This window comes from Bombina bombina, chromosome 6, assembly GCF_027579735.1.
Source record: "Bombina bombina isolate aBomBom1 chromosome 6, aBomBom1.pri, whole genome shotgun sequence".
In the NCBI taxonomy this organism is placed as follows: Eukaryota; Metazoa; Chordata; class Amphibia; order Anura; family Bombinatoridae; genus Bombina; species Bombina bombina.
The window spans coordinates 251,282,902-251,307,289 of NC_069504.1; the positions used below are offsets into that span (position 1 = coordinate 251,282,902).

At 41.2% G+C, this 24,388-nt stretch overlaps 1 protein-coding gene across 1 annotated transcript in view; it reads right to left on the reverse strand.

Moving 5' to 3' along the window:
• The window catches only part of TBC1D15 (TBC1 domain family member 15), a 903,088-nt gene that overhangs the window by 435,526 nt on the left and 443,174 nt on the right, over positions 1–24,388 (reverse strand). The window contains exon 12 of the mRNA XM_053719215.1: positions 755–849. Coding sequence (XP_053575190.1) covers positions 755–849 — 95 coding nt within the window. The remainder of the gene's footprint in view (positions 1–754; positions 850–24,388) is intronic.

The following is a 24,388-nucleotide window of genomic DNA, read 5'->3' on the forward strand; positions in this document are numbered from 1 at the left end:
GTAAACGTTTGCCCACAAACATTCAAAACTCAGTGTCAACCATTTTTTCTTAGCCCACATATGCAAGCTCAGTAATACCCCTCTATATATTTTAGGATTACTGCTTACCCTTTCCTTCATGGGGATACTGTCAGCCAATTCTGAAATACCACAGTCTCTCCAGAAAAAAATGACTGAACATACCTCACTGCTTATAGCATGAAAAACGTTCTTCACACTGAAGTTTCTTGTACTCCTCAGCCATTCTGTGGGAACTGCTCTGGATCTTAGTGATAACTGCTAAGATCATCAGCCTCCAGGCAGAAGTCTTCATCCATCTGCTGTCTGAGGGAAAATAGTACACACCGGTACCATTTAAAATAAAAAACTCTTGCTTGAAGAAAATAAAAACTAACATTTTATCACCTCTTTCACTTTACCCTTCCTAGTACTTAGAGTAGGCAAAGAGAATGACTGGGGGGTGGAGTCAAGGGAGGAGCTATATAGACTGCTCTGCTGAGGTGATCTTTGCCACTTCCTGTTAGCAGGAGGATAATATCCCACAAGTAAAGGATGAATCCGTGGACTTGTCGTATCTTATAGAAGAAATGGGATAAAGCCATTACATAAACCCTATACTTGTAGCAATACTATTAACGGTGGTAATGTTGCAGGGAGCAAGCTATTTGGCCCTTATTACTAAACAAATTCTTGCTCTTATGTAATCAATATACTTATACATTTAAAATATTCCATAACTCCCCTTGATAGATACCTATTAAACTTCGATAATCTCTTAATCTTGAATTTCTTTTTTCCTGTTCTTCACTGATCGATTTCCACTGAAGTTTCATTCGAAAATATTCCTCTCTGAAAAGGATGATTAGACAGGACAAAGGCAATTAAAAGATGAATGTCTAAAGAAAGGCAGGCCATGAAAACATATCGACATAAAATTAAATAGATTGCTAACTGCAACTGTGAATAACTACTATACCTAAACATACATATATTATGTTAAATTTGATCATGCTTCCTACTACAGAATGTGAAATAAGACCACAGCCAATACACAACATAATTATACTTTAATTATAAAGCAGAACTAGTCTTTTATAAAAATGTCAGTATGAAAATATTAGTTCCAGTCAATGCACAATAAAAAAAATGTAGGTGAATGATACTAAGGAATAAAACAAATGTTCTGTTCTGCTTCAAATTACCTCCTCCAAATTTATCACCCAGAATGATGCAGAATAAAACGTATTTAATGTAATGAGCCATAAACATAGGAGAGGTCTGCCTCATTACATTACAAAACATATATATTTAGGATGTGAATGGAATGCCTGAATGATGTCTTTCATTCCCTGAATGCTGCTGATAAGGTAGAACCGAAGTAGCCAAGAACAAAGTGTATTTTACGCATTAATGTGCACATTGTGCTCTAGAATGATGACGAAAAATTTAATTAGACAACCTATACATAGATAAATTTAATTATTCTTCTAATTAACAAAAAATAGATTAGACATTTATGAAAGAGTCGCCTAATGACAGATACTTACAAATAATTGTGTGTTCTTATCTACAATACAATTATAGCTTTGGTGGTTCCAGACTAGAAAATAATGCCAAGGCAATTTCAATCATGTAATGCTAAGTTAAAGAATTTTGGACTTTAGCAGTTTTCAATACATTTAAATGTATTCGCCCAGAAAACCTATTGCAATAAGAATAACTCTAATTCTATTAAAGGAACATTAAAGGGAAATTGCACTCTAAAATGTTCTCCCCTTTAGTGTGTTCCCAATCTGTCATTTTACCTGCTGCATTGTTTTTGTTTGAAAACAGCTCTTTATTTGTTAATTACTGTTGCCTATACAATCCTCACAAATGTTTTGTCTGTAGAAAAGCTATGTAAACAAAAGACAATATCACTGTTTAATCTCTCAGTAAGGGGTTTTGAGTTAGAGAAATTATTGTGTATGTAAAATAGCTTATTGTGCTTATTCAACCCCCCATCCATAATTAGCATTTCAATACTTAACATTGATAAATATAGCAGGTCTCCTTTTATTGCAGGCTTAGAATATTGTTATGGACATGTCCTACTGAACAACAGGTGATGGTTTTAATGAGTAAAACAAGCTATTTTAATCTACAAAACCCCATAAAGGAACAGTTTCCTGTACATTCAATATTCTGCAGTGGCAATTTGGAACACACAATGGGAATGTTATAGTACAGTGTCCCTTTAAACTACTAAACCTCCCTCTAAGAATAGGCACTGACATGTTGATACCTAGATTACACTGAAGGTATCTAAAGGACTGGAATACAGTGAAAGCTAGATTCCAACAGGGCAGCATCCATGACAAAAGGGAAGCAGCGACTAATCTCAATACTATGCTTAGCTTATAAACAGTTTTGACTGTTTAAAGGAATATGAAACCTAACATTTTTCTTGCACTAATAATTCCAAACATTGGCATTTGGCAAAACTTAATTTTAAAATAAATTACTAAAAACAAGAAAAATATAACTTATGCTTACCTAATAAATCAATTTATTTCATGGTGGTGAGAGTCCAATTACTCTTCTCTACCACTAGGAGAAGACATAGATTTCCAAACCTCAAGAGCCCTATAAAAAGGAATAAGAGACATTAAAAGGAGCAGGGAAAAACATAATTTATGTAAGAACTTACCTGATAAATTCATTCTCTCTTGTTAAGTGTATTCAGTCCACGGATCATCCATTACTTATGGGATATATTCCCTTCCCAACAGGAAGTTGCAAGAGGATCACCCAAGCAGAGCTGCTATATAGCTCCTCCCCTCACATGTCATACCCAGTCATTCTCTTGCAACCCTCAACATAGATGGAGGTCGTTAGAGGAGTGTGGTGTTTTATACTTAATTTTTTCTTCAATCAAAAGTTTGTTATTTTTAAATGGCACCGGAGTGTGCTGTTTTTCTCTCAGGCAGTATTTGGAAGAAGAATCTGCCTGCGTTTTCTATGATCTTAGCAGAAGTAACTAAGATCCACTGGCTGTTCTCGCACATTCTGAGGAGTGGGGTAACTTCAGAAAGGGAATAGCGTGCGGGGTCTCCTGCAAATGAGGTATGTGCAGTAAAATATTTTTCTAAGGAATGGAATTGACTAAGAAAATACTGCTGATACAGATGTAATGTAAGTAAAAAAAGCCTTAAATGGAGTGAAAGCGACTGGTATCAGGTTGATTAATGTATGTGCAGTAAAGTAATTTTCTAAGGAATGGAATTTGACTAAGAAAATGCTGCTAATACTGAAGTAATGTAATAAGCCTTAAATGCAGTAGAAGTGACTGGTATCAGGCTTAGCAATAGAGATACATACTCTTTAAAAAAGGATGCTTAAAACGTTTGCTTGCATGTTTAATCGTTTTTTTTTTAGGTACATTGGTGATAAAACTTATTGGGGCATGATTTTTTCCACATGGCTGACTTATATTTCTGCATAGAAACAGTTAACTGAGGTTTCCCACTGTTGTAATAATGAGTGGGAGGGGCCTATTTTAGCGCTTTTTTGCACAGTAAAAATTCAGTCTCAGTCTTCCTGCTTCTTCCTGCTTCTTCCTGCATGACCCAGGACGTCTCTAGAGAGCTCAAGGGACTTCAAAAGTCATTTTGAGGGAGGTAATCAGTCACAGCAGACCTGTGACAGTGTGTTTGACTGTGTTAAAAACGTTTTTTACTCTATTAATTATCCGTTTTGGGTATTAAGGGGTTAATCATCCATTTGCAAGTGGGTGCAATGCTCTGCTAACTTAATACATTTACTGTGAAAATTTGGTTGCTATAACTGATTTGGTTCATTGTTATTTCAACTGTGACAGTTTTTTGTGCTTCTTAAAGGCGCAGTAGCGTTTTTCTATATTGCTTGTAAATTTATTTTTATTTATTTTATTTTTTTATTATTGAGGCAAATAATACGACAGTACAAAGCATAGTAACCAGAAACATAGGCTCTTAACCCGTAAGGGCAATTATCAAGAGCATACATCACTGGCAGTACATTAATCATAACAAACCATATTTTAGAATCATTAATAAGAACTTACATTTCAAGAACAATAAATAATCAAAAATAGTGCTGAAATTGTAGTTGTTCCTTTATGGTCTAAAAACATAAAAACTGGCCTCAAGTTTTTTTTAGATATTTAACATATAGGGCCCTTATTGGGTCCCCAGAACTATTAATGAATGTGGCCGATCATAGCGGGGAAGGGAATATATCTACTACCACTAGAAATAAACTCAGCTAACCTCAATTTAGAGGGCATGGGAGAGTATATCAAGGACATAGAACATTACAAACTATTATGACCACAAACCTAAGTCCTTAACCCGTAAGGACAATAATCGAAGATAGATATCACTGCCAATACATTAATCATGACAAACCTTATTTAAATCAGAAGTGAGAGCCTACATTTCTAACACTCTAGGTATTAAAGAATTAATGGTCAAAATCAATTCTAAAATTGCAATACTCCTATGCGGCCATTGGGCATCAAAAATAACCTCAGATTTTTAAAGCATATAACATATGGGACCCCTTATTAGTCCACAGGACTATAGGTGTATATATGTATTGGGGATGGGATTATCAGCTCTAACTATAATAAAGCACTCTTATGAATTTTGTAGGGAGTTAAAGATGGGATCTGTGTCCCTTTGCTTAAAGAATAAGCCCCCCAGGGGGGGGGGCGGAGTTCATAGATAGAAGTATGCTAGAAACAAGAAATATTAGGATTGGGCCTGGACCGATACCAGGGGTATACAAAATGAAATCATGCACATACATAAGTAACAATTGTCTCTAACCCAAAATTTCCACAGTGACATAATATAATCTTGCAGTTTAGTTTAAAACAAAAGATCCTATATAGGTGTATAAAAGGCATAAATAGATGTGGACCTAAATTGTGGCCATGACCTGACTAGAAATAAGTTGCATCCATTCATAGTGGATCAGACCAAACATAAAAATTAGAGGTATGCTCTTTTAGAACAGCATTTTGTCAAGTCAGTAACTCTATAATGGGCACAGGTATAATGGTTGTATAGTAACTAGAGTCCTTATAAACTCAATTCTGTCTAATGAATATAACTGAAGTGTTCCAGCAAGGAAACACAGTAATGATAAATACCTACAGAACTATATCTAGCATAGGGAATGCGGTACGCAGCCTGCAATATTCAAATAGTAAAGTATGGGGCATTGATTTGATAATCAATTTAACACTAAAATAGCTGGGATCAGTAGCATTGTACTTTAGGTGATGTATCATGTTTAAGTCCCAATCCTAGAAGTTTTCAAAAGAACATTTGTATATCAGAGACTTAACTACTACATAATAACAATTGGGCAAAATACCAATTTCTAAACTATGTGTTCTCAATTTAGTACATTGAATTGCTCTAGATGCTAATTACTCTAAGCTGGACTAGAGAATTTTATGTCTTGTCGCCTCGGCCGTAGGCAACAAAACAAAAGGAGCAATCACTGAGCCTATTATCTCAACAACGCACAAAGTATATTAAACATAGAAGAAGTGGGGCAATTATTTTTCTCTTACCCATAATTACCACTAGTGTAGTAGTAAAATGTAAAATTTCAAATAGGTCCCATTATCACATCTAGGCAGGGAGGCAAAATACAATATATAGACAAGTACCTCTAGGACATATAATGGGTATAAACCCTGTAACGATCTCATGTAACCTCTAGCAATAAATCTACATCAGAAAAACAACAGATACATTAAAACAGGCTTGCATAAAAACATTGAACTACAAGTAAAACTAAAATTTAAAACTGAGGAATGAGCCTTACATATACATCTTACGAGCTGGGCTATAGAATATAGTAGAAGCAACAAGCCTCAACAGTAACATTGCAATTCTCCCTCACGTGAGTCCAGGGATTTCAACATTACTGTCCTCTTCTATGTTAGGCCTAATAAATAAATCATCCTATCCCAGACTGAACAATCTTCACACCATGCCATGTCTGCTGGAGTCCCCATAACAACTGGCCCGGAGGTTTGCTGATCATGATGACCGGCCAGTCAAGAACAATATCCCCATATACTGCCAAGGGGCAACGGGTTATGGTCCCTGTAGATATTCGATTCACAGCTGTCCAGTGTCGCTCTGTTATCTTGCTGCTTATGGCTCTACCCTTACCGCCAGTTTCCTCCGTGTCCACAATGGCCTTCACGTCGCTCCAGGTATGCGTTTCAGAACACAAGACCTGCGGGTAACTGCGGGGTTGCAATAGCACTTTGCGATCCGCGCTTAAACTTGATCCACTGCTCCTCCGTTCCGGTACCTTCTCGGACAAGTGGTAATGATGGCTGTGGTCTCTGCTGGCGCCATGTCACCGATGCCTCGGCATCACAGGCTAACACCATCTCTGGCTGCTCATGTTGCGTATTAGCATGTTGCGGTGAATAGGTTTGGTTATTGATAGTCCACAGAAGCTCTTCCCGAAGATCTTGAAATGCTGAAGCTATAATATCACATAGGTCTTCCATGGTGCAGCAAAGCTATGTAAAGCCCCGAGGGCAAAAAGATGGCCGCTTCCCGATGATTTCTACACTGAGCGATCCCCCTGCAGGTCTACAGCTCGACTGTCTCAGGAAATCAAGATGAAAGTGACCCCATCAGTTAGGTCATAGCTTGCTAGGCTGCTGCCACTCTTTTGAGATAGCAAATAGTCCATCAGATGGTCATTGCTTGGCATATAGATATAAATATTACAGAGCTCTAATGATATGCGAACATGCTGTTGCCGAGCTAGCTCCGCCCCCTTGTAAATTTATTTTAAAGTGTTTTCCAAGCTTGCTAGTCTCATTGCTAGTCTGTTTAAACATGTCTGACACAGATGAATCTGTTTGTTCACTATGTTTGAAGGCCAGTGTGGAGCCCCATAGAAATATGTGTACTAAATGTATTGATTTCACTTTAAATAATAAAGGTCAGTATTTATCTGTAAAAGAATTATCACCAGACAACGAGGGGGAAGTTATGCCGACTAACTCTCCTCACGTGTCAGTACCTTCGCCTCCCGCTCAGGAGGCGCGTGATATTGTGGCGCTGAGTACATCAGAGACGCCCATACAAATCACTTTACAGGACATGGCTACTATTATGAAAAATACCCTGACAGAAGTATTATCTAAATTGCCAGAATTAAGAGGCAAGAACGATAGCTCTGGGATAAGGACAGAGCGCGCTGGTGCTGTGAGAGCCATGTCCGATACTGCGTCACAGTTTGCAGAACATGAGGACGGAGAGCTTAATTCTGTGGGTGACGGATCTGATCCAGGGAAACCGGATTCAGAGATCTCTAATTTTAAATTTAAGCTTGAGAACCTCCGTGTATTGCTAGGGGAGGTTTTAGCAGCTCTGAATGACTGTAACACAGTTGCAATTCCAGAGAAATTATGTAGGCTGGATAGATACTATGCGGTGCCGGTGTGTACTGACGTTTTTCCTATACCTAAAAGGCTTACAGAGATTATTAGCAAGGAGTGGGATAGACCCGGTGTGCCTTTTTCCCCACCTCCTATATTTAGGAAAATGTTTCCAATAGACGCCACTACACGGGACTTATGGCAGACGGTCCCTAAGGTGGAGGGAGCAGTTTCTACTTTAGCTAAGTGTACCACTATCCCGGTGGAGGATAGTTGTGCTTTTTCGGATCCAATGGATAAAAAATTAGAAGGTTACCTTAAGAAAATGTTTGTTCAACAAGGTTTTATCTTACAGCCCCTTGCATGCATTGCGCCTGTCACTGCTGCTGCGGCATTCTGGTTTGAGTCTCTAGAAGAGGCCATTCACACAGCTCCATTGGATGAAATTATGGACAAGCTTAAAGCACTTAAGCTAGCTAATGCATTTGTTTCTGATGCCATTGTTCATTTAACTAAACTAACGGCTAAGAACTCCGGATTCGCCATCCAGGCGCGTAGAGCGCTATGGCTTAAATCCTGGTCAGCTGACGTGACTTCTAAATCTAAATTACTTAATATTCCTTTCAAGGGGCAGACCTTATTCGGGCCCGGCTTGAAAGAAATTATCGCTGACATTACTGGAGGTAAGGGTCATACTCTTCCTCAGGACAGGGCCAAATCAAAGGCCAAACAGTCTAATTTTCGTGCCTTTCGAAACTTCAAGGCAGGAGCAGCATCAACTTCCTCCGCTCCAAAACAGGAAGGAACTGTTGCTCGTTACAGACAGGCCTGGAAAGCTAACCAGTCCTGGAACAAGGGCAAGCAGGCCAGAAAGCCTACTACTGCCTCTAAGACAGCATGAAGGGATGGCCCCCTATCCGGAAACGGATCTAGTGGGGGGCAGACTTTCTCTCTTCGCCCAGGCGTGGGCAAGAGATGTCCAGGATCCCTGGGCGTTGGAGATCATATCTCAGGGATATCTTCTGGACTTCAAAGCTTCTCCTCCACAAGGGAGATTTAATCTTTCAAGGTTATCAGCAAAATAAATAAAGAAAGAGACATTTCTACGCTGTGTACAAGACCTCCTAGTAATGGGGGTGATCCACCCAGTTCCGCGGACGGAACAAGGGCAAGGATTTTACTCAAATCTGTTTGTGGTTCCCAAGAAAGAGGGAACCTTCAGACCAATCTTGGACCTAAAGATCTTAAACAAATTCCTAAGAGTTCCATCATTCAAAATGGAAACTATTCGAACCATCCTACCCATGATCCAAGAGGGTCAATACATGACCACAGTGGACTTAAAGGATGTCTACCTTCACATACCGATTCACAAAGATCATTATCGTTACCTAAGATTTGCCTTTCTAGACAGGCATTACCAGTTTGTAGCTCTTCCCTTCGGGTTAGCTACGGCCCCGAGAATTTTCACAAAGGTTCTGGGCTCACTTCTGGCGGTTCTAAGACCGCGAGGCATAGCGGTGGCTCCGTATCTAGACGACATTCTGATACAAGCGTCAAGTTTTCAAATTGCCAAGTCTCATACAGAGATAGTTCTGGCATTTCTGAGGTCGCATGGGTGGAAAGTGAACGTGGAAAAGAGTTCTCTATTACCACTCACAAGAGTCTCTTTCCTAGGGACTCTCATAGATTCTGTAGAGATGAAAATTTACCTGACGGAGTCCAGGTTATCAAAACTTCTAAATGCTTGCCGTGTCCTTCATTACATTCCACGCCCGTCAGTGGCTCAGTGCATGGAAGTAATCGGCTTAATGGTAGCGGCAATGGACATAGTGCCATTTGCGCACCTGCATCTCAGACCGCTGCAATTATGGATGCTAAGTCAGTGGAATGGGGATTACTCAGATTTGTCCCCTCTACTAAATCTGGATCAAGAGACCAGAGATTCTCTTCTCTGGTGGCTTTCTCGGGTCCATCTGTCCAAGGGTATGACCTTTTGCAGGCCAGATTGGACGATTGTAACAACAGATGCCAGCCTTCTAGGTTGGGGCGCAGTCTGGAACTCCCTGAAGGCTCAGGGATTGTGGACTCAGGAGGAGAAACTCCTCCCAATAAATATTCTGGAGTTAAGAGCAATATTCAATGCTCTTCTAGCTTGGCCTCAGTTAGCAACGCTGAGGTTCATCAGATTTCAGTCGGACAACATCACGACTGTGGCTTACATCAACCATCAAGGGGGAACCAGGAGTTCCCTAGCGATGTTAGAAGTCTCAAAGATAATTCGCTGGGCAGAATCTCACTCTTGCCACCTGTCAGCATTTTACATCCCAGGCGTGGAGAACTGGGAGGCAGACTTTCTAAGTCGCCAAACTTTTCATCCGGGGGAGAGGGAACTTCATCCGGAGGTGTTCGTTCAGCTGGTTCATCGTTGGGGCAAACCAGAACTGGATCTCATGGCGTCTCGCCAGAACGCCAAGCTTCCTCGTTACGGATCCAGGTCCAGGGATCCGGGAGCGGCGCTGATAGATGCTCTAGCAGCCCCTTGGGTTTTCAACATGGCTTATGTGTTCCCACCGTTTCCGCTGCTGCCTCGACTGATTGCCAAGATCAAACAGGAGAGAGCATCGGTGATTTTGATAGCGCCTGCGTGGCCACGCAGGACCTGGTATGCAGACCTAGTGGACATGTCGTCCTGTCCACCATGGTCTCTGCCTCTGAGGAAGGACCTTCTAATGCAAGGTCCTTTCAATCATCCAAATCTAATTTCTCTGAGGCTGACTGCTTGGAGATTGAACGCTTGATCTTATCAAAGCGTGGCTTCTCGGAGTCAGTTATTGATACCTTAATACAGGCACGGAAGCCTGTTACCAGAAAAATTTACCATAAGATATGGCGTAAATATTTATATTGGTGCGAATCCAAGAGTTACTCATGGAGTAAGGTTAGGATTCCTAGGATATTGTCCTTTCTACAAGAGGGTTTAGAAAAGGGCTTATCTGCTAGTTCGTTAAAGGGACAGATTTCTGCTCTGTCTATTCTTTTACACAAACGTCTGGCAGAAGTTCCAGACGTCCAGGCTTTTTGTCAGGCTTTGGCTAGGATTAAGCCTGTGTTTAAGACTGTTGCTCCTCCATGGAGCTTAAACTTGGTTCTTAAAGTTCTTCAAGGTGTTCCGTTTGAACCCCTTCATTCCATTGATATTAAGCTTTTATCTTGGAAAGTTCTGTTTTTGATGGCTATTTCCTTGGCTCGAAGAGTCTCTGAGTTATCTGCCTTACATTGTGATTCTCCTTATCTGATTTTCCATTCAGACAAGGTAGTTCTGCGTACTAAACCTGGGTTTTTACCTAAGGTAGTTTCTAACAGGAATATCAATCAGGAGATTGTTGTTCCATCATTATGTCCTAATCCTTCTTCAAAGAAGGAACGACTTTTGCATAATCTGGACGTAGTCCATGCCCTGAAGTTCTATTTACAGGCAACTAAAGATTTTCGTCAAACTTCTTCCCTGTTTGTCGTTTACTCTGGACAGAGGAGAGGTCAAAAAGCTTCGGCAACCTATCTCTCCTTTTGGCTTCTTAGCATAATACGTTTAGCCTATGAGACTGCTGGACAGCAGCCCCCTGAAAGAATTACAGCTCATTCCACTAGAGCTGTGGCTTCCACCTGGGCCTTTAAGAATGAGGCCTCTGTTGAACAGATTTTCAAGGCTGCGACTTGGTCTTCGCTTCACACATTTTCAAAATTTTACAAATTTGACACTTTTGCTTCTTCGGAGGCTGTTTTTGGGAGAAAGGTTCTACAGGCAGTAGTTCCTTCCGTTTAAGTTCCTGCCTTGTCCCTCCCATCATCCTAATGTACTTTAGCTTTGGTATTGGTATCCCATAAGTAATGGATGATCCGTGGACTGAATACACTTAACAAGAGAAAACATAATTTATGCTTACCTGATAAATTTATTTCTCTTGTAGTGTATTCAGTCCACGGCCCGCCCTGTCTTTTTTAAGGCAGATCTAAATTTTAATTAAAACTCCAGTCACCACTGCACCCTATGGTTTCTCCTTTCTTGTCTTGTTTCGGTCGAATGACTGGATATGACATGTGAGGGGAGGAGCTATATAGCAGCTCTGCTTGGGTGATCCTCTTGCAACTTCCTGTTGGGAAGGGAATATATCCCATAAGTAATGGATGATCCGTGGACTGAATACAAGAGAAATAAATTTATCAGGTAAGCATAAATTATGTTTCTTTCATATTGGCAAGAGTCCATGAGCTAGTGACGTATGGGATATACAATCCTACCAGGAGGGGCAAAGTTTCCCAAACCTCAAAATGCCTATAAACCCTTCACCACACCCACAATTCAGTTTAACGAATAGCCAAGAAGTGTGGTGATAAAGAAAGGAGTAAAAAGCATCAACAAAAGAAATGGAATAATTGTGCTTTATACAAAAATCATAACCACCATAAAAAGGGTGGGCCTCATGGACTCTTGCCAATATGAAAGAAATGAATTTATCAGGTAAGTTCTTACATAAATTAAGTTTTCTTTCATGTAATTGGCAAGAGTCCATGAGCTAGTGACGTATGGGATAGCAATACCCAAAATGTGGAACTCCACGCAAGAGTCACTAGAGAGAGAGGGATAAAAAATAAACAAAGCCAATTCCGCTGAAAAAAATTAATCCACAACCCAAATCATAAGTTAAATCTTATAACTGAAAAGAAAAAACTTAACTTATAAGCAAAAGAATCAAACTGAAACCGCTGCCTGAAGAACTTTTCAACCAAAAACTGCTTCCGAAGAAGCAAAAACATCAAAATGGTAGAATTTAGTAAATGTATGCAAAGAAGACCAAGTTGCTACTTTGCAAATCTGATCAACTGAAGCTTCATTCTTAAAAGCCCAGGAAGCGGAAACTGACCTAGTAAAATGAGCTGTAATCCTCTGAGGCGGGGATTTACCCGACTCCAAAAAAGCTTGATGAATCAAAAGCTTTAACCAAGATGCCAAAGAAACGACAGAAGCCTTCTGACCTTTCCTGGAACCAGAAAAGATAACAAATAGACTAGAAGTCTTCCTGAAAACTTCAGTAGCTTCAACATAATATTTCAGAGCTCTCACCACATCCAAAGAATGTAAAGATCTCTCCAAAGAATTCTTAGGCTTAGGACACAAAGAAGGGACAGCAATTTCTCTACTAATGTTGTTAGAATTCACAACTTTAGGTAAGAATTTAAATGAAGTCCGCAAAACTGCCTTATCCTGATGAACAATCAGAAAAGGATATTCACAAGAAAGAGCAGATAATTCAGAAACTCTTCTAGCAGAAGAGATGGCCAAAAGGAACAACACTTTCCAAGAAAGAAATTTAATGTCCAAAGAATGGACATTAAACGGAGGAGTCTGTAAAGCCTTCAAAACCAAATTAAGATTCCAAGGAGGAGAGATTGATTTAATGACAGGCTTGATACAAACCAAAGCCTGTACAAAACAGTGAATATAAGGGAGTTTAGCAATTTTTCTGTGGAATAAAACAGAAAGAGCAGAGATTTGTCCTTTCAAGGAACTTACAGACAAACCTTTATCCAAGCCATCCTGAAGAAACTGTAAAATTCTAGGAAGTCTAAAAGAATGCCAAGAAAATGTATGAGAAGAACACCATGAAATGTAAGTCTTCCAAACCCGATAATAAATCTTTCTAGAAACAGATTTACGAGCCTGTAACATAGTATTAATCACTGAGTCAGAGAAACCTCTATGACTAAGCCCTAGGCGTTCAATCTCCATACCTTCAAATTTAATGATTTGAGATCCTGATGGAAAAACGGACCTTGAGATAGAAGGTCTGGCCTTAATGGAAATGGCCAAGAATGGCAACTGGACATTGAACAAGATCCGCATACCAAAACCTTGGAGCCCATGCTGGAGCCACCAGCAGCACAAACGATTGCTCCATGATTATTTTGGAGATCACTCTTGGAAGAGGCGGAAAAATATAAGCAGGTTGATAACCCCAAGGAAGTGTCAATGCACCCAACTGCTTCCGCCTGAGGATCCCTGGACCTGGACAGGTACCTGGGAAGTTTCTTGTTTAGATGAGATGCCATCAGATCTATTTCTGGAAGCCCCCACATCTGAACAATTTGAGAAAACACATCTGGGTGAAGAGACCAATCTCCGGATGTAAAGTCTGAAGACTGAGATAATCCGCTTCCCAATTGTCTATACCTGGGATATGGACCGCAGAAATTATACAGGAGCTGGATTCCGCCCAAACAAGTATCCGGGATACTTCTTTCATAGCCTGAGGACTGTGAGTCCCACCCTGATGATTGACATACGCCACAGTTGTCTGTCTGGAAAAAAATGAACGGTTCTCTTTTCACTAGAGGCCAAAACTGAATAGCTCTGAGAATCGCACGGAGGTCCAAAATATTGATTGGTAATCTCGCCTCTTGAGATTTCCAAACCCCTTGTGCTGTCAGAGAGCCCCAAACAGCTCCCCAACCTGAAAGACTCACATCTGTTGTGATCACAGTCAAGGTTGGACGAACAAAAGAGGCCCCTAGAATTATACGGTGGTGATCTAACCACCAAGTCAGAGAAAATCGAGTATTTAGGATTTAAGAATATTAACTGTGATATCCTTGTATAATCCCTGCACCATTGATTCAGCATACAAAGCTGGAGAGGTCTCATATGAAAATTAGCAAAGGGGATCGCGTCCAATGCTGCAGTCATGAGACCTAAAACTTCCATGCACATAGCTACTGAAGGGAATGACTGAGACTTAAGGTTCCAACAGGCTGAAACCAATTTTAAATGTCTCTTGTCTGTCAGAGAAAAAGTCATGGACACTGAATCTATCTGGAAACCTAAAAAGGTTACCCTTGACTGAGAAATCTAAGAACTCTTTGGTAAATTGATCCTCCAACCATGTCTTTGAAGAAACAACACTAGTTGATTCGTGTAAGATTTTGCAGAACGTAAAGACAGTGCTAGAACCAAGATATCGTCCAAATAAGGAAACATCGCAATACCCCGCTCTCTGATTACAGAGAGTAGGACACCGAGAATCTTTGAAAAGTTTCTTGGAGCTGTCGCTAGGCCAAAAGGAAGTGCAACAAATTGGTAATGCTTGTCTTGAAAAGAGAATCTCAGGAACTGATAGTGATCTGGATGAATCGGAATATGAAGATATGCATCCTGTAAGTCTATTGTGGACATATAATACCCTTGCTGAACAAAAGGCAGAATCGTCCTTATAGTTACCATTTTGAATGTTGGTACTCTTACATAACGATTCAAGATCTTTAGATCCAGAACTGGTCTCAATGAATTTTCCTTCTTTGGGACAATGACAAAAAAATATTCTCACAAGCGGTCTTACTCTGAAACCTAATCTGTACCCCTGAGAGACAATGCTCTGAATCCAATGATTTTGGACTGAATTGATCCAAACATCTTTGAAAAATTTTAATCTGTCCCCTACCAGCTGAGCTGGAATGAGGGCCGCACCCTCATGCGGACTTGGGGGCTGGTTTAGATCTCTTAAATGGCTTGGATTTATTCCAGATTGATTAAGGCTTCCAATTGGAAACAGATTCCTTAGGGGAAGGATTAGATTTCTGTTCTTTATTATGTCGAAAGGAACGAAAACGGTTAGAAGCTTTAAATTTACCCTTAGACTTTTTATCCTGAGGCAAAAAAGCTCCCTTCCCCCCAGTGACAGTTGAAAATATTGAATCCAACTGAGAACCAAATAATTTATTACCTTGGAAAGAAAGAGATAGCAATGTCGATTTAGAAGTCATATCAGCATTCCAAGATTTAAGCCATAAAGCTCTTCTAGCTAAAATAGCTAAAGACATATATCTAACATCAATCCTGATGATATAAAAAATGGCATCACAAATGAAATTATTAGCATGTTGAATTAATTTAACAATGCTAGACACATTATGATCCGATACTTGTTGCGCTAAAGTTTCCAACCAAAAAGTTGAAGCAGCTGCAACATCAGCCAAAGAAATAGCAGGTCTAAGAAGATGACCTGAACATAAATAAGCCTTCCATAGATAAGATTCAAGTTTCCTATCTAAAGGATCTTTAAAAGAAGTACTATCTTCCGTAGGAATAGTAGTACGCTTAGCAAGAGTAGAGATAGCCCCATCAACTTTGGGGATCTTTTCCCAAAACTCCAATCTATCAGTTGGCAAAGGATACAATTTTTTAAACCTTGAAGAAGGAATAAAAGAAGTACCCAGTCTATTCCATTCCTTTGAAACAATATCTGAAATAGCATCAGGAACTGGAAAAACCTCTGGAATAACTACAGGAGGTTTATAAAGAGAATTTAAACGTTTACTAGTTTTAATATCAAGAGGACTAGTCTCCTCCATATCTAATGTAATCAACACTTCTTTTAATAAAGAACGAATATACTCCATTTTAAATAAATAAGGATTTGTCAGTGTCAATATCTGAGGCAGGATCTTCTGAATCAGATAGATCCTCATCAGAGATAGATAAATCAGTATGTTGTCGGTCATTACAAATTTCATCAACTCTATGAGAAGTTTTAAAAGACCTTTTACGTTTATTAGAAGGCGGAATGGCAGACAAAGCCTTCTGAATAGAATCAGAAATAAATTCTCTTAAATTTACAGGAATATCCTGAGCATTAGATATTGATGGACCAGCAACAGGTAATGAACTACTACTGATGGAAACATGTAAAAGTTTATCATGACAACTATTACAAACCACAGCTGGAGGTATAGTCTCCACAAGTTTACAACAAATGCACTTAGCTTTGGTAGAACCGATATCAGGAAGCAGGATTCCAGCAGTAGATTCTGAGACAGGATCAGATTGAGACATCTTGCAGAATGTAAGAGAAAAAACAACATATAAAGCAAAATTATCAATTTCCTTATATGACAGTTTCAGGAATGGGAAAAAAACGCAAACAGCATAGCCCTCTGACACAGAAAAAAGGCCAGAGGCAAAAGGAATGGGGTCTTAAATAATGAAAATGATTGGCGCCAAGTATGACGCACCACAAACAGAAAAATATTTTCGGGCGCCAAAAACGTCCGGAAACGAAACACTGGCGTCATAGATGACGCAACCTCGCAAAGGACTCGGCGTCAACTAAGACGTCGGAAATTATGAATTTGCGTCAACGAACGTAACTCGCAGCAAAAAAATCTCGCACCAAGAATGACAAAATAAATGTTAGCATTCTGCGCTCTCGCAAGCCTAATACAGCCCGCAATTTAGAAAACGAGTCAATTTGAAAAAGACTAAACCCCAGGTAAGAAATAATTTTTCCTTAAAATACATTTCCCAGATATGAAACTGACAGTCTGCAAAAAGGAAATATACTGAAAACCTGAATCATGGCAAATATAAGTACATACATATATTTAGAACTTTATATATAAAGTGCCAAACCATAGCTGAGAGTGTCTTAAATAAAAGAAACATACTTACCAAAAGACACCCATCCACATATAGCCGATAGCCAAACCAGTACTGAAACAGTTATCAGTAGAGGTAATGGAATATGAGAATATATTGTCGATCTGAAAAGGGAGGCAGGAGATGAATCTCTACGACCGATAACAGAGAACCTATGACATAGATCCCCGTGAGGAAAACCTCTGCATTCAATAGGTGATACTCCCTTCACATCCCTCTGACATTCACTGTACTCTGAGAGGAATTGGGCATCAAAAAATGCAGAGAAGCACATATCAACGTAGAAATCTTATCACAAATTTACTTCACCACCTCCATAGGAGGCAAAGTTTGTAAAACTGAATTGTGGGTGTGGTGAGGGGTGTATTTATAGGCATTTTGAGGTCTGGGAAACTTTGCCCCTCCTGGTAGGATTGTATATCCCATACGTCATTAGCTCATGGACTCTTGCCAATTACATGAAAGAAAAAGATCAACTCTAAAAAACCCTCTCACCACCATGAAAGAAATGAATTTATCAAGTAAGCATAAAATATTTTTTCTTTCATACATGTGGTGAGAGTCCATGATTCACTACTCCTTGGAAGTAATACCCAAGCTGTGGAGTCCACAAGTAATAACATAAAGGGAGGGATTAAAAAAAACATTTTTTCACTGAGAAATTAAATCCACAAACCCAATAAAAACATAATTTATATCTTACCTGATAAATTCCTTTCCTTCATGGTGATGAGTCCACGATCCATTACGGGCAGGAATAAAAAGGCGGCCCATTCTGATGGCACCACAGACTGACACAACCCGGATTCCAGATAAAAAAAATAATTCAACAGAAGCAGGAAGAACAAATATGGATGAGGACAAGTTAACTGCCCATCAATTAGAACCATAAGGATCACAGTTAAAGAGCACTCTAAACTCTGAACTCCACCAAGTACAAAGGCCACTGAGGAGACAAAAGTCCCACTCTCTAGAAGCACACAAATAAACCTTCCCATGAACAATGGCAAGGGAAAACAACAAATAAACTCCCCACATTCTCCCTAACTGAAAGAAGGGAAGAATCAGATAAGGTCAGAAAGAACCTCCAGAAACAGAGAGAGAAGCCCACTAAACAGCGGCTACCAGGCTGCAAGAGAACAAAGTCGAGTAAAAAATACTCTACCGACGGAGGAGAGCAAAGAAGAAAAAAATTCCAGATCGCCTCCCACATGGATCCAAAAGGAAACAAAGTAAAGCCTTAACTGGAACCGAAGTCCTGGAAGGACAAAAAGGTAGAACAAGACTACCGTAGCATAGACCGCTAACTAGCACAGAGAAACTGAACACCCGTAGGTCAGAAAAAAAAACCCGGGAGCAGAACAGGAACTGAATTGTAACATCCGTTTACGCCACAAAAGCCACAGGCTTCTATTGGCTAGGCAGTCACACTAAATGTCGAACCATAATAACTAGCAAACCGAGTGGCTAGCAAACTTCCTGGAAGAGAACAAGAGAAAAAACTCAGAAACCAGGGCGGACTAACTCCCTCCTACTAGAAAACGGGGTAAGGGAGGACAACACCCTGACCAATAAGGAAGTACCAAGTAAGAATCCTTCGAGAGACAAGATATGTGGTCGATGCCCAAACAGAGCAGTCAGAATTCCTGACCCCTACTCTGATCGAACAGTTCTATCACGGAAGTGACTGTCAATGTCTCAAGCACAAAAGAGATTTTAAAAAAACAGAATCGCCAAGAGATCAGATAGTGAATCTCTACCGCAAGTTCAAGAACAAGAAGCAGGCACTGACACCCAGAGAGACTAACTCGGGATCCAGGATACCTATCCTCATTACCCTAAAGATATGCTTCTTTGATAATGTATCAAGAGACGGACACAAAGGCCCATGACTGGGTTCGAACTCTAAACCATGAGGTTTAAAGACGGATATGCTAACCACTAGGCCACAACAGCCAGCTGTCCAGAAACCTGAAGGGAGGGTACACTGCAGACGAGAGAAACCCTCAACCCACTGAACTCCTAGAGTCAGATGAGGAAAACTACCTCAGGAGGAGCCAACTGGAAAGCGCAGTAGACCAGATCCTTCTAAATAGAAGGAAACAAAGAAAACCCAGGAATATTCTAGTATAGAAATTCCCAGGAAAAACATCCTCCATTTCTCCAGAAGAGAGAAAAGAACCGCCCCAGTAGAAACAAGGAGATTTCCCCATGACCGGGAAAACAAGCCTGCTACCGAAAGCCAGACAGATTCAAGACTAGTAAACTCTTGAAAAAACAGAGTAACCAAACAGCCAAGTCAAAGACAAGGACTAGGTTAAAAAACCAGACCCCAAAACCAGGTGCTGGATCAAGACCAAAAACCTTGCGGACAACCACAAAGTTACCTTGAAATGATAATTGCACCAAAGTTGATGCACGCAATCCCATGGAGTCTTGAACTCTGATCTTTTATCCCAGTGGCTGTTCACTCATCTCCAAAAGGCCTCTAAGATGACCACAAAGTCCGAAGACAAAGGAAGGACCCAAAAGAGATCAGAACTCCATAATTGAGGGAATAAGACAGTCTCTAAGATCCAGACTGAATCAACCCTCAGAAAACCTACATCTCAAGAAATTAACGAATGAACGAGCATCCTAAAACTCCTATCGGTTGACGGCAAGAGAGACTGCATAACAATCCCCCAAATCCCCAAGTATATAGGAACCAAAAGAGGATACTACAGAATAAAACCGGTCCCTAAGAACCTAGTCTTCGCAACCAGATGACCGAAAGACCTACCCAAAAGAGGCAAGGGGAGGTGAAAAAGCATAGCAATCGTCAAGAAAGAGGAGAGAAACACTGGCTAAAGAGATCTGAAAATCAGACAATCCAATTCTATAAGGAGTACCAATAGGGGGAAAAAATCACCCCGTACTGGAGATCTCCAAGCAGTTATCTGATCCTCCCCCCTTCGGAAGGGAGGACTCTAACTAAAACATACTGCCATGGCAGAATTCTTAATCCCAGCCAACCACGAAAGCTATGCAGGGACAAAACACGTAGTATCAAATACAACCAACATCGGATGCCCAAGATAAAATAAGGTAGGACCAGCCTGAAATCTAGGATAGGAAAGTCCTATAACTTGTAGAACAAGAAAAAACAACCTCGTAATAAGAGGTAAGCAAACTTAGTACCCAAACAGGATCAGCCTGTTGTCAAGGATACAGGTGAACGCCAAAAAGGAAAGAAACACCAACAGGGCCAGCCTGTCAGAGACCTGATTCCTCAAGAGCTCAGAACTGGGATTAGATACACAAAAAAGACCATTAGGAGTAGGATCCACAACCCTCCAATCGTCTAGCGCTGTTCGCCATCAAAATCAGAAGACTGAGGATCCAGTGGCAAATAAAGACTGAAATCCTGCAAAGTATCCAATACCTGCCTCAGCAGTACACGCAGGCGCGTCATTCTGAATCTAAAGGCAAAATCCATCTCCGACGGGGCAGCTGAAGGCCCCGACCCTGACGGTAGTACCCCTGAAGCCTTAGAGGGAACCGCACCCCCAGAGGAAAGACCCGTCTCATCTGGCGCCCCCAAGTTTAGGGGACACGGATAAGCTCTACACTGGCCCTCAGGGAGCTGTATATGTGCCAACGCCAATAATATGGTCATGCGCAACAGAGCAGCAACCTCTGGTGCAAATAAACCTCCTTCCGGAGAAGGGGTAACGATATTTGGGACAACTGCCAGTGTAGGAACAGAAAATTCCAGGGAACGCACCTCACGGGACACAGAATCATCAGAGGGGGTTGGCTCAGCAGCATCTAATCTTTCCCCAGAGAAAGATAAGAGCACTTTATTACAGCATACGGAACATAATTGATTGGGCTGGATTACCCGGGCCTCCATACAATCTAAGCAGGAAACAGAATCTGAATCCGAGAAATCCTCCTCAGAAAAATCGGAATCCCCCATAACTTGACCAGACAAATTTTGCACAAACATAACTGGCACCTAACACCCCCCAATGGCTGGGGCACTCACCACCTCCTATGACCCAGACAAGTAGAGAACAGACCCTCTCCACCAACATGTGGTCAAGAATACGGAAATGAAGAACAAAAACGTGACCACGCTTGGTCATGAGGTGAAACCCACAGGCCAAGGAAAGCGTGCCAGTCCCATCAAGAAACTGCGTAGCTCGATAAACCTGTATGTTCCGTAAAAGCCATGAGCCCAAACACCACTACATATAAGCAGACAGAATCACATAACAAATATGATTAAAGTCCCCCACTGTTCAATAACCCCCCCTCAGGAAATATTAACCCTAGATTCCATAAAGATAAAGGAGTCCTATTGAGACCCTGAGTTCTATCATTACATTATATTCCCACATTGAAAGGAAAATGAAACGATCTTACCGGAACCTATGCCGTGGAACAGTAACACAGTCCTTCAAGTGTGACAGATAGTAGCGTCGCTTCTGACATGGACTTGAGTGAAGAAAGCAGGAAGCGAAATGCTGATTGCTTATGGAGCAGTTCGCAGAAAGACTCTCCCTGCATCTCTGGACTCCAACTTTCATCCATGCTCTCACTGAGAGGCTGACAGGACTACTTAAAACTCCAGCCTCATCTCGGAGAGTACTACCCTCCATAAGAGACTATTCCGCAATCTTCTGACATTTCTCTGCCAACCTCCTGTGACGAAAGAAAAGCAAAGAATGACTGGGGGATGAGGGAAGTGGGTGAGGTATTTAAGCCTTTGGCTGGGTGTCTTTGCCTCCTCCTGGTGGCCAGGTTCTGTATTTTCCAAAAGTAATGAATGCAGCTGTGGACTGTACCCGTTTTAAGAAAAAAAACATAATTTATGCCTACCTGATAAATTTATTTCTCTTGTAGTGTATCCAGTCCACGGATCATCCATTACTTGTGGGATATTCTCCTTCCCAACAGTAAGTTGCAAAAGGATCACCCACAGCAGAGCTGCTATATAGCTCCTCCCCTCACTGCCATATCCAGTCATTCGACCGAAACAAGACGAGAAAGGAGAAACCATAGGGTGCAGTGGTGACTGTAGTTTAATTAAAATTTAGACCTGCCTTAAAAGGACAGGGCGGGCCGTGGACTGGATACACTACAAGAGAAATAAATTTATCAGGTAAGCATAAATTATGTTTTCTCTTGTTAAGTGTATCCAGTCCACGGATCATTCATTACTTGTGGGATACCAATACCAAAGCTAAAGTACACGGATGATGGGAGGGACAAGGCAGGAACTTAAACGGAAGGAACCACTGCCTGTAGAACCTCTCCCAAAAACAGCCTCCGAAGAAGCAAAAGTGTCAAATTTGTAAAATTTTGAAAAGGTGTGAAGCGAAGACCAAGTCGCAGCCTTGCAAATCTGTTCAACAGAGGCCTCATTTTTAAAGGCCCAGGTGGAAGCCACAGCTCTAGTAGAATGAGCTAAAATCCTTTCAGGGGGCTGCTGTCCAGCAGTCTCATAGGCTAAGCGTATTATGCTCCGAAGCCAAAAGGAGAGAGAGGTTGCCGAAGCTTTTTGACCTCTCCTCTGTCCAGAGTAAACGACAAACAGGGCAGATGTTTGACGAAAATCTTTAGTAGCCTGTAAGTAAAACTTCAAGGCACGGACTACGTCCAGATTATGCAAAAGACGTTCCTTCTTTGAAGAAGGATTAGGACACAATGATGGAACAACAATCTCTTGATTGATATTCCTGTTAGAAACCACCTTAGGTAAAAACCCAGGTTTGGTACGCAGAACTACCTTGTCTGAATGAAAAATCAGATAAGGAGAATCACAATGTAAGGCAGATAACTCAGAGACTCTTCGAGCCGAGGAAATAGCCATCAAAAACAGAACTTTCCAAGATAAAAGTTTAATATCAATGGAATGAAGGGGTTCAAACGGAACTCCCTGAAGAACTTTAAGAACCAAGTTTAAGCTCCACGGGGGAGCAACCTTGAAGAACGGATCAAACGGAACACCTTGAAGAACTTTAAGAACCAAGTTTAAGCTCCATGGAGGAGCAACAGTCTTAAACACAGGCTTAATCCTAACCAAAGCCTGACAAAATGCCTGGAAGTCTGGAACTTCTGCCAGACGCTTGTGCAAAAGAATAGACAGAGCAGAGATCTGTCCTTTTAAAGAACTAGCTGATAAGCCTTTGTCCAAACCCTCTTGGAGAAAGGACAATATCCTAGGAATCCTAACCTTACTCCATGAGTAACTCTTGGATTCACACCAATAAAGATATTTACGCCATATCTTTTTGGTAGATTTTCCTGGTGACAGGCTTCCGAGCCTGTATTAAGGTATCAATGACTGACTCGGAGAAGCCACGCCTTGATAGAATCAAGCGTTCAATCTCCATGCAGTCAGTCTCAGAGAAATTAGATTTGGATGATTGAAAGGACCTTGTATTAGAAGGTCCTGCCTCAGAGGCAGAGTCCATGGTGGAAGAGATGACATGTCCACTAGGTCTGCATACCAGGTCCTGCGTGGCCACGCAGGCGCTATCGGAATCACTGATGCTCTCTCCTGTTTGATTTTGGCAATCAGTCGAGGGAGCAGAGGAAACGGTGGAAACACATAGGCCAGGTTGAAGAACCAAGGAGCTGCTAGAGCATCTATCAGCGTTGCTCCCGGGTCCCTGGACCTGGATCCGTAACAAGGAAGCTTGGCGTTCTGGAGAGACGCCATTAGATCCAGTTCTGGTTTGCCCCAACGATGGACCAGTTGAGCAAACACCTCCGGATGGAGTTCCCACTCCCCCGGATGAAAAGTCTGACGACTTAGAAAATCCGCCTCCCAGTTCTCTACGCCTGGGATGTGGATCGCTGACAGGTGGCAAGAGTGAGACTCTGCCCAGCGAATTATCTTTGAGACTTCTAACATCGCTAGGGAACTCCTGGTTCCCCCTTGATGGTTGATGTAAGCCACAGTCGTGATGTTGTCCGACTGAAATCTGATGAACCTCAGTGTTGCTAACTGAGGCCAAGCTAGAAGAGCACTGAATATTACTCTTAACTCCAGAATATTTATTGGGAGGAGTTTCTCCTCCTGAGTCCACGATCCCTGAGCCATCAGGGAGTTCCAGACTGCGCCCAAACCTAGAAGGCTGGCATCTGTTGTTACAATCGTCCAATCTGGCCTGCGAAAGGTCATACCCTTGGACAGATGGACCCGAGAAAGCCACCAGAGAAGAGAATCTCTGGTCTCTTGATCCAGATTTAGTAGAGGGGACAAATCTGAGTAATCCCCATTCCACTGACTTAGCATGCATAATTGCAGCGGTCTGAGATGCAGGCGCGCAAATGGCACTATGTCCATTGCCGCTACCATTAAGCCGATTACATTTATGCACTGACCCACTGACGGGCGTGGAATGGAATGAAGGACACGGCAAGCATTTAGAAGTTTTTATAACCTGGACTCCGTC